The sequence below is a fragment of the Hyperolius riggenbachi genome, chromosome 3, assembly GCF_040937935.1.
Source record: "Hyperolius riggenbachi isolate aHypRig1 chromosome 3, aHypRig1.pri, whole genome shotgun sequence".
NCBI lineage: Eukaryota > Metazoa > Chordata > Amphibia > Anura > Hyperoliidae > Hyperolius > Hyperolius riggenbachi.
In genome coordinates, this window is record NC_090648.1 from 36181421 (window position 1) to 36195122 (window position 13702).

General features: G+C 41.7%; 2 protein-coding genes across 2 annotated transcripts in view; both read right to left on the bottom strand.

Moving 5' to 3' along the window:
* The window catches only part of LOC137562023 (extracellular calcium-sensing receptor-like), a 45375-nt gene extending 40718 nt beyond the window's left edge, over positions 1–4657 (bottom strand). The window contains exon 1 of the mRNA XM_068273366.1: positions 4529–4657. The gene's annotated coding sequence lies outside the window, so the exon portion shown is untranslated. The remainder of the gene's footprint in view (positions 1–4528) is intronic.
* Positions 4658–8054: 3397 nt separating this feature from the next.
* The window catches only part of LOC137560922 (vomeronasal type-2 receptor 26-like), a 33046-nt gene continuing 27398 nt past the window's right edge, over positions 8055–13702 (bottom strand). Inside the window, exons 4-5 of the mRNA XM_068272096.1 lie at positions 12257–12377; positions 8055–8975 (exon numbers count right to left, since the gene is read on the bottom strand). Coding sequence (XP_068128197.1) covers positions 8062–8975; positions 12257–12377 — 1035 coding nt within the window. The 3' untranslated portion in view covers positions 8055–8061. The remainder of the gene's footprint in view (positions 8976–12256; positions 12378–13702) is intronic.

Below are 13702 nucleotides of genomic sequence, written 5' to 3' on the forward strand. Positions count from 1 at the left end.
TTTTGAAAAGCATGCTTATTTATATACCATAGCTGGGATTTGAACCCAGAACCTAGTGTGTAGTAGGTATCTGTCTTACCCTCTAGACCATGACCCACACTACATGCTAAAGCTGCCGGTAGCATAAACCATACTTCCATTATGATCAATTCGATAGAAAAAGTAGCATGATTAAGGATTTGTACTTTTTGAAAAGCATGCTTTTTTATATACCATAGCTGGGATTTGAACCCAGGACCTAGTGTGTAGTAGGTATCTGTCTTACCCTCTAGACCATGACCCACACTACATGCTAAAGCTGCCGGTAGCATAAACCATACTTCCATTATGATCAATTCGATAGAAAAAGTAGCATGATTAAGGATTTGTACTTTTTGAAAAGCATGCTTATTTATATACCATAGCTGGGATTTGAACCCAGAACCTAGTGTGTAGTAGGTATCTGTCTTACCCTCTAGACCATGACCCACACTACATGCTAAAGCTGCCGGTAGCATAAACCATACTTCCATTATGATCAATTTGATAGAAAAAGTAGCATGATTAAGGATTTGTACTTTTTGAAAAGCATGCTTATTTATATACCATAGCTGGGATTTGAACCCAGAACCTAGTGTGTAGTAGGTATCTGTCTTACCCTCTAGACCATGACCCACACTACATGCTAAAGCTGCCGGTAGCATAAACCATACTTCCATTATGATCAATTCGATAGAAAAAGTAGCATGATTAAGGATTTGTACTTTTTGAAAAGCATGCTTATTTATATACCATAGCTGGGATTTGAACCCAGAACCTAGTGTGTAGTAGGTATCTGTCTTACCCTCTAGACCATGACCCACACTACATGCTAAAGCTGCCGGTAGCATAAACCATACTTCTATTATGATCAATTCGATAGAAAAAGTAGCATGATTAAGGATTTGTACTTTTTGAAAAGCATGCTTATATACCATAGCTGGGATTTGAACCCAGGACCTAGTGTGTAGTAGGTATCTGTCTTACCCTCTAGACCATGAACCACACTGCTTGGAAGTAGGTATCTGTCTTACCCACTAGTAAGGCTGAGGCTGGAGAGGCTGCAGCCTCAGGGCGCAGTGTAGGAGGGGGTGCACAATTCATTCAGCTGTCATTCCCAATTGTGTTTGAAGCAGAAAGAAATAAGAAAAGGTGATACATGGCAGCGACAGCAAGCCAGATAAGTAGAGATTAAGGTGTTGGGGGTGGGGGGGGGGGGGGGGGGGGCTGGGGCACCTCTTAGTGTAATAGCAATCAGTGTGTGACAGCTGGGGTGGGAGGGATGGGGGGGCGCACTTTGCTGTCTCAGCCTTGGGTGCTGAAGGACCTTGTCCCACCTCTGACCACACTACATGCTAAAGCCTGGCCCTGAGTGTGGTTGATGGTCTAGAGCAGTGGTCCTCAAACTAAGGCCCGCGGGCCGAATGTGGCCCCCTAAGGCTTTCTTACCGGCCCCCCACACAGAAAATGTATTGCTTTTAAATGCAGTCAGCTAGATCTTTAAATATTGGTGGTCCACATATGGAATAGCAGTGCAGCACCCCCCATCCACATGGAAGCCAGAAAGCAGAAATTTTGCTGGTTTCCAATCAAATTCCACATCAGGTGACACTGCTGTCCAATTGGCTTGCAGATTGTCACCTGGGTATGCTTCACTGTCTGGTCCGCAAAGACTTCTACATCATTTTATGTTTACTCCGGCCCACCAGCGGTCTGAAGTATGTTGACCCGGCCCTCAACCCAAAATGTTTGGGGACCCCTTGTCTAGAGGGTAAGACAGATACCTACTACACACTAGGTCCTGGGTTCAAATCCCAGCTATGGTATATAAGCATGCTTTTCAAAAAGTACAAATCCTTAATCATGCTACTTTTTCTATCGAATTGATCATAATGGAAGTATGGTTTATGCTACCGGCAGCTTTAGCATGTAGTGTGGGTCATGGTCTAGAGGGTAAGACAGATACCTACTACACACTAGGTTCTGGGTTCAAATCCCAGCTATGGTATATAAGCTGTTTTGAAAATCTGCAATTCCCTACTGGATGGAGGGAGAGGGAGAGGGAGAGGGAGAGAGATATTTTAAAATTTTTCCGACGGAATTCCGTGTAAATCGGAATTCCGCGGAACTGACCCGGTATACCGTCGGAATGGAACGGTAACGGAATTTCTATATGTCGGAATGCGGAATTGTGCCGGAAACGGAAATCGGCTATTCCGACCATGCCTGTGCTATATATAGTGTGGCTGAGCGAGCGGTGTACTACTGTTCCCAGCAGCGACACACAATGACTGGGGGGGACCCTGGCTAGCGTGGCTGGAGAGCGAACTACACTGCCTGCCTACCCAAAGCTAAACCTACAGACAAATGGCTGAGATATGACGTGGTTCGGGTATTTACTTACCCGAACCACGTGACCGTTCGGCCAATCAGAGCGCGTTCGGGCCCGAACCACGTGACCCGTTCGGCCAATCACAGCGCTAGCCGAACGTTCGGGGAACGTTCGGCCATGCGCTCTTAGTTCGGCCATGTGGCCGAACGGTTTGGCCGAGCACCGTCAGGTGTTCGGCCGAACTCGAACATCACCCGAATAGGGTGATGTTCTGCAGAACCCGAACAGTGGCGAACACTGTTCGCCCAACACTAGTGTGTACCTCTGAGTAAGATCGGAAATGTAGGTTGGACATGTTTTGTGGACGGATTTGTAGGTCAGACACAGTATCTTGAATCTGATTCTGGACTGGATAGGAAGCCAGTGGAGGGATTCACAGAGAGGAGCCGCCGTGGTGGAGCGATGGGAGGAGTGAATAATGGAGTGGATAATAACATTTATTTAATGCTTAAATATATTGGTTGCATTTCTTCAAAGAACAGCTTCAGCAAAACTAAACAATACATCTTTTTGATTTTTGATAGCATGAAAACACTAGATCATCTTTAGTAAACAGGGACAACAACAACCCCTCCCCCCCCAAAAAAAAGTGAAGTTCAATTTTTGTTAAAAAAAAAAAATACTATAAATGTATATCAGTGCTGCAAATTGTCTTTTCCGGCCTGGAATCTTTTATCTGTTTGCAGTACGTACAGAGTATAAAATATAAAACTCTCAGCTAACACAAATCTTTGATTTGAGTTAAATTTGTTAAGATGAGAAGCATAGTACACACCTTCAACTCTGATTGGCCAAAGTTTACCACATCCATGTAGTATGACAAGACAAGACAAATAACATTTATATCTCGCTTTTCTCCTGGCGGACTCAAAGCGCCAGAGCTGCAGCCACTAGGGCACATTCTATATAGGCAGTAGCAGTGTTAGGGAGACTTGCCTAAGGTCTCCTACTGAATAGGTGCAGTATGAGGGTTAATACATATATTTTAAATACTATCAATAGGTTGTGTAAGTAAACACTTAGGGCCCTTTCACACCAGAGGGATTTTTCGGCGTTTTAACGCCACGGCCGAAGTTGGCGTTTTGCTAGGTAAAAGAAAGTCCATAGACTTTCATTTTACCTTTCACATCTAACTCGGCGTTTTGGAGCATTGCGTTTCAACGCTCCCAGGAGCTTTTTCAGGGCTGTTAACAGCCGAAGTTGGCTGTTGGCGTTTCAATGATAGTCAATGGAAAACGCCAACTTCAGCGTTTTCAAAGCCTTTTCAAAGCGTTTTACAGCTATCTTGTTCACTTATTTTTATAGAAGAAAAAAAAAAGGACGTTTTCATATGGGCTGTAAAACTCTTTCAAAAGGCTTTGAAAATGCTTTGAAAACGCTATGTATTGGCGTTAAGCAAAAGGCTGACTTTCAGCCTTTTCTACCGCAGCCTCTAGTGTGAAAGAGCCCTTATACTACAGGGGGATAAAAGTGTGTGTCAAATCAAAATTGGATGTGTCTACAAGGCTTTACAAGTTGAAAGATGGGGAGCTGATGCACCAGAAACCAATGACGTTGCTGCACGGGAGGCAATGAGGCTGCAAGAGGTGTAAAGATTGACTTTCTCAAAAACGAAAAGGTCTTAAAAAAATTGACATGTTTCCACTAGTGACCCTAATATAATTATCAAATTTGATGGGGCTTCACAATGATCCCGAAACTGCTTGTATTATACATTGCTCTCATTCAAATATGTGTTTTTTTTTACTTAAACATTAACCACTTAATGACAAGCTGACTTATAAAAACGTCCTGCTAGAGCCTCTTAATGGCCCCAGGACGTTTTTAGAAGTCAGACAGTGCTGCTGCTGCTGTGCGCATGCACGTGAAAATAATGAAAAAAAAAAAACACCAAGAAAAAAATATATATACCTTTATTTCCAAATACTATATTGTCACCATACTTTGTACTAGGGACATACTGTAATTAAAATCTTGTGATAACCAGAACAAATAGGCAGATAAAATGTTTGGGTTTTATGTACAGTAGCATGATGATAGTAGTAAAAATGTTTCTGTACCGCGTTAGCCAAACAATATATGTAGGTAGAAAAAAACAAAGTCTTGTAAAAGTAATACCTTTTAATGGCTAACTGATAAAGTTAAATAATGCAAGCTTTCTGGGATCTGGTCCCCTTCTTCAGGCATATTTCTAGATGTTAGCTGTAGTAAAACACTGATGCAGGGAAATAGCAAACATGAAGATGGCAGTTGTACTGGTTGCTGTTTAGCAGTTAGATGTCAGGTGATCAGCAGGCTGGAGCCAGTGAGCTCATGCAAGCAAACATGAAATCTAGCAGGTTTCTGAAGATAGTGAAGCCAAGTCAATGTTATTACTTTTACAAGACTTTGTTTTTTTCTACCTACATGCACAATAGCAGTGTTTATATTAAAACCCATAGGGGATGAAATTGCAGAAATAGTGTATTTTTTCATTTTTCTCCTTGTTTTTCCCTTTGAAATGCATAGTAAATAAAGTAATTACTGAAAACAAATATCAACCCCCAAAAGCCCACATGGTGGTGAAAAAAACAAGATATAGATAATTTCATTGTGATTAGTAGTGATTAAGCTATTGGCAAATGAAAGGGATGAGCACTGAAAGGTGAAAATCGCTCTTGTCCGTTAGGGTAAAAACGCCTTTGGGGTGAAGTCGTTAAAATCAATTTTTTGGAAATGTTTTTGACATTTTGTCACTATTAGCCCTGATCTAAATTTCAAATTTGGTGACCACATCAGGTATGGAGGCTTTGTAATTAATTATGAAACTCCGTGCCATAAACCTAAATTTAAAATTGAATTTAAATTTTTTTGTGAAAATGCAGTACATTTGCAGATAACTTTGTGAATCTGATTTGGACAGACTCACTTATTTGCTAGTTTCGTATACCGTCCTGCTATTAAAATGTTCAAGATATCACCAGTCTCACGCTACCATTTCTTTGGGATGAGTTTTAACCACTTCCCCACCATGGGGTTTTTACAGTAATGGACTAGAGCAATTTTAACCTATCAGCACTCCTCTCTTTCACACCAAAATTATCCATACCTTGTTTTTTTCCCCACAAATTAGGCTTTTGGGGATGTTTTTGTTTTTCAGTAATTACCTCACTTTCTATTACATTTAAAGGGAAAACAGGGGAAACATAACACACCATTTCTCCAATTCTATCCCCTATAGTTTTAAAATAAATAATGCCACTGTAAATAAAATCCACACATTTTTTTGCCCATTTGTCTGGTTATTACAATGTTTAAATTATGTTCCTAGTACAATTGTTTGGCGACAAATTATTATTTTGAAATAAAGGTGTATTTTTTCTGTGCCCAATCAATAATTACAAGCCCTTATTTGTCAAAATAACAGTAATGTACCCTCATAACAAACATAGTAAAAAAAGCTGAGTCCCTAACTTAAGTATTCATGTATTTTTATACACAGTAGCGGCAGCAGTGGGCAACATTCTAAAAAGTCCAATTGCCATTACCAGAGGCAAAGTGGATGTTTTAATATACACAGCGGTTGGGTAGTGTTTAAAGTATACCTTAGACAAACCTTGGGTACAAAACACATACATACTTAAAGAAGTCATCAGGGGAAATATGCTCAAATAAGTGGTACTTACCAGGAGCTTCCTCCAGCTCCAAGCTCCCAGGACGTCCCTCGCCGCAGCTCTGACCGCAGCCGTTCTCCGCAGGTCCGTCCCAGTCCCCGGCGATGACTGTCAATCACCACCACGTGGGCCGGAGCGGACTTTGCAGGCGCACTACTGCACCTGCGCAGTCCGCTCCGGCCCACGTGGCGGTGATTGACAGCGCCGCTCGCACAGGTGCAGTACAGAGCGACCTGGAGGTCGCTCTGACTTCATCGCCGGGGACCGGGACGGACCTGCGGCGAATGGCTGCGGGCAGAGCTGCGGCGAGGGACGTCCTGGGAGCTTGGAGCTGGAGGAAGCCCCCGGTAAGTACCACTTATTTTAGCATATTTCCCCTGATGACTCCTTTAAGAAGAGGGAAACCTTTGGATCCTATAGAGGATTGTCACACCATCCTCCGGTCCCACGTTGTCAAGCGGGGCCCCCCAAAGTATTCTAACATGGGCATTTCAGAAAGGTTTATCAAGGCTGCACAGTGCACACCACTTCAGATGTAATAGGTTGGAGTCGGAGCTGCTCATGCATGAGTGGCTCCATGCTACTGCACAGCCGCAGCTGTGCCGGAGTGGATGCAGCACTGCCGTACTCGTGCCAGAAAGAGGAGTATGCCACGATGTTCTGGAGGGTCCAAGCTCCAGGCAGCAGCTGGGGTCTGGAGGATAGTGTGGGAAGCTCTGGTGGATTCAGAGGCTTCCATCTCCTTAAGTAAATATTTCATTTCACTCATGAGGTTCACATGTGCTTTATCTCATAAGGACATCTACCCACTTACAAGTGACCAGAAGAAGGAGGGTGGATGTACGGTATCAGCTGAAAAGGGTGCTAGAGCCACATGTGTGAAAAGGGTTGCCTCCATAGATTTCCATGTTATTTCCTGCGATTAGCATCTATAAGCGATGAAAAGGGTGCTCATTATTTTACTGTTATTATATGCCCTTAATTTTCTAATTGAATACCTTTTATATCTTTGACATAAAATGCAGCTATAATGATCACCTCAAATACTGATTATATCTTTCAAAATTGCAGCTACAACAATCTCACTGAATACTGTTTATGTCTTAGACATAAAATGTGGCTACAAAGATCATGCCAAATACCGATTATATCTTTCAAAAATTGTGGCTACAACAATTTAATTGAGTACAACTGTTAAGATTAGGCACCACCATGGAACGGTTAAGGTTAGGTTTGGTGGAGATTAGGTGCCAAAGGGTGGTTAAGGTTAGGCAACCCCATGGGAAAGGTTAAGATTAGGTACCACTATGGGAGGGGGGGCAATGTTAGGCCCCACCATGGGGGCCTTTAAGGTTAGGCACCACCATGAAGGGTGAAGGTTAGGTGCCAAGAGGGGAATTTAAGGTTAGACACCACCATGAGGGGTTAAGGTTAGTTTATATTCTAATAGCGGCTACATCCAGCATAATTTTAAATTGAATCATGCGTATCGGCTACAAACAGGCACTTTTAAGCTCCATTTTTTTTTCAGGGGGCTTTTTTATATGTATGCATCAGGACATCACAGGGTGGAGATACATGTCAAAGACTCCATCAATCCAGCAGGGGATTATGGACCTAAACATCCACCAAGAGAAGTGGAGACCTTTTGAAGTATTACGGTACCTTTTCCCCCAACATGTGTATTGATTTTTGCCCAGGGATGGACTCCATGTCCTCCAAAACTTGATGGTTTTGCTGGTCTAAACATAAAAATACTATCTTCTTTTTGTTTGATTTTTATTTTATTTTCTTTACCTTATCGTTTTCAAGGCAACAGAAGGAGGGATACTCATAGGTAGGGAGACTTATCATTCTAAAGTACTTAGATACCAAGCCATCAGTTAGTGTTGGATGTCTGTAGTCTCCAAGAGACACAAGAAAGTAGTGCATGACACATTTTACCAGACTCTGAATACAATTAAATTAAAACTTTTACTCGGACAGGCTCTTTAATTTTCAACTAGAAACCATACAGTCTCTCCTCATCAGATATTCTTTGGAGTTCATGTTCGGTCTGAACAAGATGATGAAACATTTAGGGAAGAACATGCAAATCAACAGTGCCCAGCTTGAAGAGAGTATGGCGAAGATCTCCATGGCTGCAGTGTATTTGCCTTGAGCACTGAGATATGCTGGGATGAAGGATATCCAGACACTGAGGAAGGCCAGCATGCTGAAGGTAATACACTGGGCCTCATTAAAGATGTCAGGAAGTCTTCGAGCTAGGAAGGCCACAATGAAACTAATGAAAGCTAAGAGACTAAGATACCCCAGCATGGCCCAAAAGGCAATGGCCGAGCCTTCATTACATTCTAAGATTATGACTCGTGACTGAGAATTAGTGTTGAGTTCTGGAAAAGGAGGGAAGAGTGACAACCAAGAGATACACAGAATTAATTGCAAAAGGCAGCACACAGATATTACCAAAAATGAAACCCAAGGACTTGTCCAGATCCTTAGTTTACTGCCCGGTTTAGTGGCCAAGAAAGCAAAAACCACCATAATAGTTTTGGCCAAGATGCTGGAAACACAGAGTGTAAATATTATGCCAAACGCAGACTGCTGTAGGAGGCACGTTCCTGTTCTCGGAGCACCAATGAAACCCAAAGAGGAAAGAAAACAAAGAGACAAGGAGTGCAGCAGAAGACAACTTAGCTTGTAGTTACTGGCTTTCACTATTGGGCTACTTCTGTATTGGACAAATAGCTTCAGAATGAGCTCAGGAACTAGAAATGAAAGTACAGATGCTACGGCCAAAATTCCTCCGAGGGGTTCACCATAAGAGAGATACTCTGTGATTTTGGGAAGACACGAAGATCTCTCAGAATCGGGCCACTGATCCCATGGACACTTTATACAATCTACATAATCTGTAAAATAAGGGAACAAAATATTGCATCAGTTGCACAGCCATTATATTTGTGGCACCTGGAGGACACAACTACACAAAGTTTACATTATAGATAATAGGATAACAGAGGCGCCAACAGGATAAAAAACACTGAAAGAATTTAAAAAGGGAGGCACTCAGTGTTGATGATACTGGCAGATGCTGTTTACTCCTATCTTTTATTGCTTGACAAAGCCGGTTTGTATCCCGCGAAACGCGGTGCACTTTATTTGGAGTATCCAGTAAAATTGTTTTGACTGAAAATCCACAGTCGTATGTTCTGCTTGGAGGAGGTAAGTCCACCACTACCTACTCTATTACCAAGATGGGTTTTTAAGTTATTTTAGTGTTTTTTATCCTGTTGGCGCCTCTGTTATCCTATTAACTACATCAAGTCCACCCTTGGTGGAGGGTTGTACCCTTCCTTCTTCTACTACAGAGAGCGACTTTTTAATCCTGAGTGTGGTCAGGACAATCTCCCCACCTGCTTTGACAGTGGTTGCCTACTTGGTAACCCTGGTTTGTGAGTATTGAATTAATATTATTACTCTTTCAATTATACATTACCAGTACATACTACACTATATTGGGCTCTTGGTGTTCTCTCTTTTTCTCAAAGTTTACATTATGAACACTAAGGCCCATATGCAATTCACTTTTTCTCCTGAGTTTTCTCCAAGGTGATATTTTCAAATGTGTCTATAACATGTAATTGAAACCACCAGCAAGCAAGATAATACTTAAAATAATGTTGGTAGTACTTTTACTTCTACTTTTTGGTACTTTTTCAATTGCAAAGTGCTGAAAAAGTATTTTAAATAGAAGATAAAAAAATATCACCTAGGAGAAAACTCAGGAGAAAAAGTTAATTGCATATAGTATAGGCCTAAATGTCTAAGCAAAGTAATTGTAATATTTACAAAACACATTGTACTGGAATACATTTACATCACTTATGCTGTGTGTGTTTAAGATGTTCTATTTGTCCCTTAAAGGATGCACAAGGTGACATGTTCCATGATGAGATAGATGTGTGTATATACTGTACAGTGCCCAGCACACAAATAACTATGTTGTGTTCCTTTTTTTGTTTCTTGACCTGAAAGAGTTAAATATCAGGAATGTAAATGACAGTTTCTTTCCAGATCGGGACAGGATTCGACTATAGACACCGGCGTAACAATAGGGGATGCGACCTCTGCCCCCGCGGGGGGGGGGGGGGGGCAGGCCCCACCTAGGGCCTGCTCAGGGCAGTTTTGGGGGCAGGAGGGGTCACAACATAAGAGGAGAGCGTGGCAGATCGGTGGGAAGGGGGGACATTCCCCCCCCTCCCTCACCTCGGGCTCTCCTCTCAGCACTCCCCTCCTGCAATCTGTAGTGACAGCGGGCAGCAGCAGTGGCGGCGGCAGGATAACACATACCTCCTTCGCCCCGGAGGTCTCCGATCAAGTAAGTGCTTATGTCACTTCCTGTTTAAAGAGAAAGTGACATGAAGCTCTTAGACATCGGAGACCTCCGGGGCGAAGGAGGTATGTGTTATCCTGCCGCCGCCGCTGCTGCCGGATTTTTTTTTTTTTGCAGGGGGGCAGGGGATTTCTAGTTACGCCCCTGACTATAGAGTAACCCTCACTGATAAGGAATTACAGCCATAAATCAGTGTCCTAGCAAAAAATGGTTTCTGAGAGCTGGAAAGAGATAGTTCATAGATTTTAGTTCTGGCATGCTTCAATGAATGTGTCATTGAGCAGAAAAAATGAAACAGTAAACACTTAAAAAGTAGATTTACATATAAAATAAAAATGTGTGATATAAAAATAAATAAATAAATACATTTTAGGAGAAGGCGATAGATTCAATGGCTTATCTCATCAGTTTATTTTCACCTTATGCTTTCTTTAAAGGAAACCGGAGCTGGTATAAAGAAAACATTTTATACATACCTGGGGTTTCCTCCAGCCCCATACACACGGATCGCTCCCACGCCGCCGTCCTCAGTCTTCCCGCAGCTCCAATACCAGGTCCAATCACTTCAGCCAGTTGGGGCCAGCCTACGCAGGAGAAGTGCACCCTCTACATATCTCTCCAGCGGCTGCTAAGGAGATACGCAAAGAGCGCACTTCTCTTAAGTCAGACTGGCTCCGATTGATGGAAATGAATAAAGTAGATCCCTCACTTCACAGAAGCAGGGATACCTGCTGTTAATGTTTTGCGCATTGCTAAGGAAGCAACGTGCGTAACTTAGGAAGGCACACTCCTTACATGGCAGCGCGCACTGCTATGTAAGGTGTGCATAGGACGCACTACGGCTCATTAAGCTGCGTTGCTTTAGCAGTGCTGCTTGATGAATTAAGCCCAATGACCTTTAAACAAAAACATTTCTTTGTTACAGCTGATACAAATCCTGCAATAAAGCTGCAGTGTGTCTACTTCCTGCTTTCATGGAAGCAGACATAGGGTTAACGTCCTGTGTTTACAAATTAGCTGCTCTGCCGAGCACTGCCGATATTCTTGAGCTGACACAGCTGGGAGATCAAATTACACTTGTGATTAGTTGCAGGTGAGGGGGATATTAGACTGGCTAAACTCTTTAAATACCTACAGGGTGCATTTTTCTGTGTTTTTCTTATTATTATTAAGTATTTATATAGCGCCAACATCTTCCGCAGTGCTGTACAGAGTATATCATCTTGTTACTACTCCAGAGGGGCTCACAATCTAATTCCCTACAATATTCCTATGTGTATGTACAGATTGTGTAGTGTATGTGTCGCAGTCTAGGGCCAATTTAGAGGGGAGCCAATTAACCTATCCGTATGTTTTTGGCATGTGGGAGGAAACTGGAGTACCCGGAGGAAACCCACGCAGACACGGGGAGAACATACAAACTCCTTGCAGATGTTGACCTGGCTGGGATTCGAACCGGGGACCCAGTGCTGCAAGGCGACAGCGCTAACCACTACACCACTGTGCAAGAGGTCAGGTCCACTCTAACAAGGTTGGGAACATACAGCATGTTTAATCTTTTTTTCAAAGAAATTCTTTGTGTACTGTATATTCACCAAGGACAGAGAATGGTCATGCTTGTGGTCACCAAAGATCATTTGAATATTTTTAGATATTTGGTGTATAATTCTAAGGACTCCTCGGATGCTTCATTAGATGTTGAATTCATGCTAATACAATCATGTTCTTCCTTCCCCAGTAATACTGTATTTGCTGTACATCCTGTTTGGCATAACCATGGATAGGGCGATCACCTACCTGGCTTGGATATCTCTCCTTGAGGACAAGGAACACACTGATAGCAACAGACAGGTTGTCCAATTATGGGAGCCTTCCGAAATCCTGGTTGACAGCTGTCACTGCAGAGCGAACGAGGGACCTGATGGTATGTCAGTGAAAAAACATCAAGTATTTGGAAACATTGGCACATATGCAGTTTTTTTTTTCTCCTGAGTTATCTCCTAGGAGTTAATTTTCACATTCTCGTTAAAATAGCTTTTAAGCATTTTACAATTTAAAAAGTACCTACAAGTTGGTGAAAAAGCACTATCAAAATTATATTGAGTATTTTCTTACTTGCTGGTGGTTTCTAGGGCATTTTATGACAAGGACCTATATGTAATTCCCTTTTTCAACTGGGTTTTCTCCTAGGAGATCATTTTTCCATCTTCGATTTCAAATCACTTTCAAGAATTTTTCGACTAAAAAAGTACCAAGTAAGTTAAAAGGTACTATCAAAATTATTTTAAACATTTTCATTTCTTTCTGGTGGCTTAAAGGTATTTTATTGAGACATTTAAAAATATCACCTGAGAAAACTCAGGAGAAAAAGTTGATTGCATTATGGGCCCTTGTCGTAAAATGCCCTGTAAACCACCAGCGAGCAAGAAAATACTCAAATTAGTTTTTATAGTACCTTTTTTGTTTACCAACTTTTTGGGTACTTTTACAATTGTAAAATGCTGAAAGGTTTTTTTTTTTAAAAGAGAAGATGAAAATTATTTCCTAGAAGATAACTTAGTAGAAAATGTGAATTGTATTTGGGCCATTATGTCTTCTTCGCTAAACGTTGTTAAAGAGGAACTGTGAAAACATATAGTAGAATACAGTTAATTATTGAGGACACCCACTTTTACATTAATTTTCTTGGTTTCAGCATCAGAAACAGTTCCTATATCTATATATTGCTGTGTATTGCGTATAGTGCTGCCCTCCCAGTGATGTTAAGCCTAGGCTGATTAGCTACTAGCCCTTTTTCTCGCAGTGCACTCTGGGAGACCTGGGGGCTGATGCAATTCCTTTTTTTCTCCTAATTTTTCTACTAAGTGATATTTTTACACCTTATCAATGAAATGCATTTTGAGCAGCCAGCAAGCAAGAAAATACTCAGAATAATTTTAACAGTACTTTTTTCATCTATGTTTTAGTACATTTTTTAATTGCAGAGTGATAAAAAAAATTATTTTAAGCAAAATATAAAGATGTATCTCCTAGGAGAAAAGGGGAATTGCATATGGGCCCAGGTGTTTTTTCTATTTAGCTATAAACACACAACACCCAACCATTCCTCAGCAATGCAGCACAAAAGATGTCACACATCCAATTTTGTTTGTCCAACAATTGGCAAATGTTACCACTTCCATGTTGGTTGAGGGCCAACAGAATTGATGACTATGACCGAATTGTGCTAGTAAGCTCTTATAC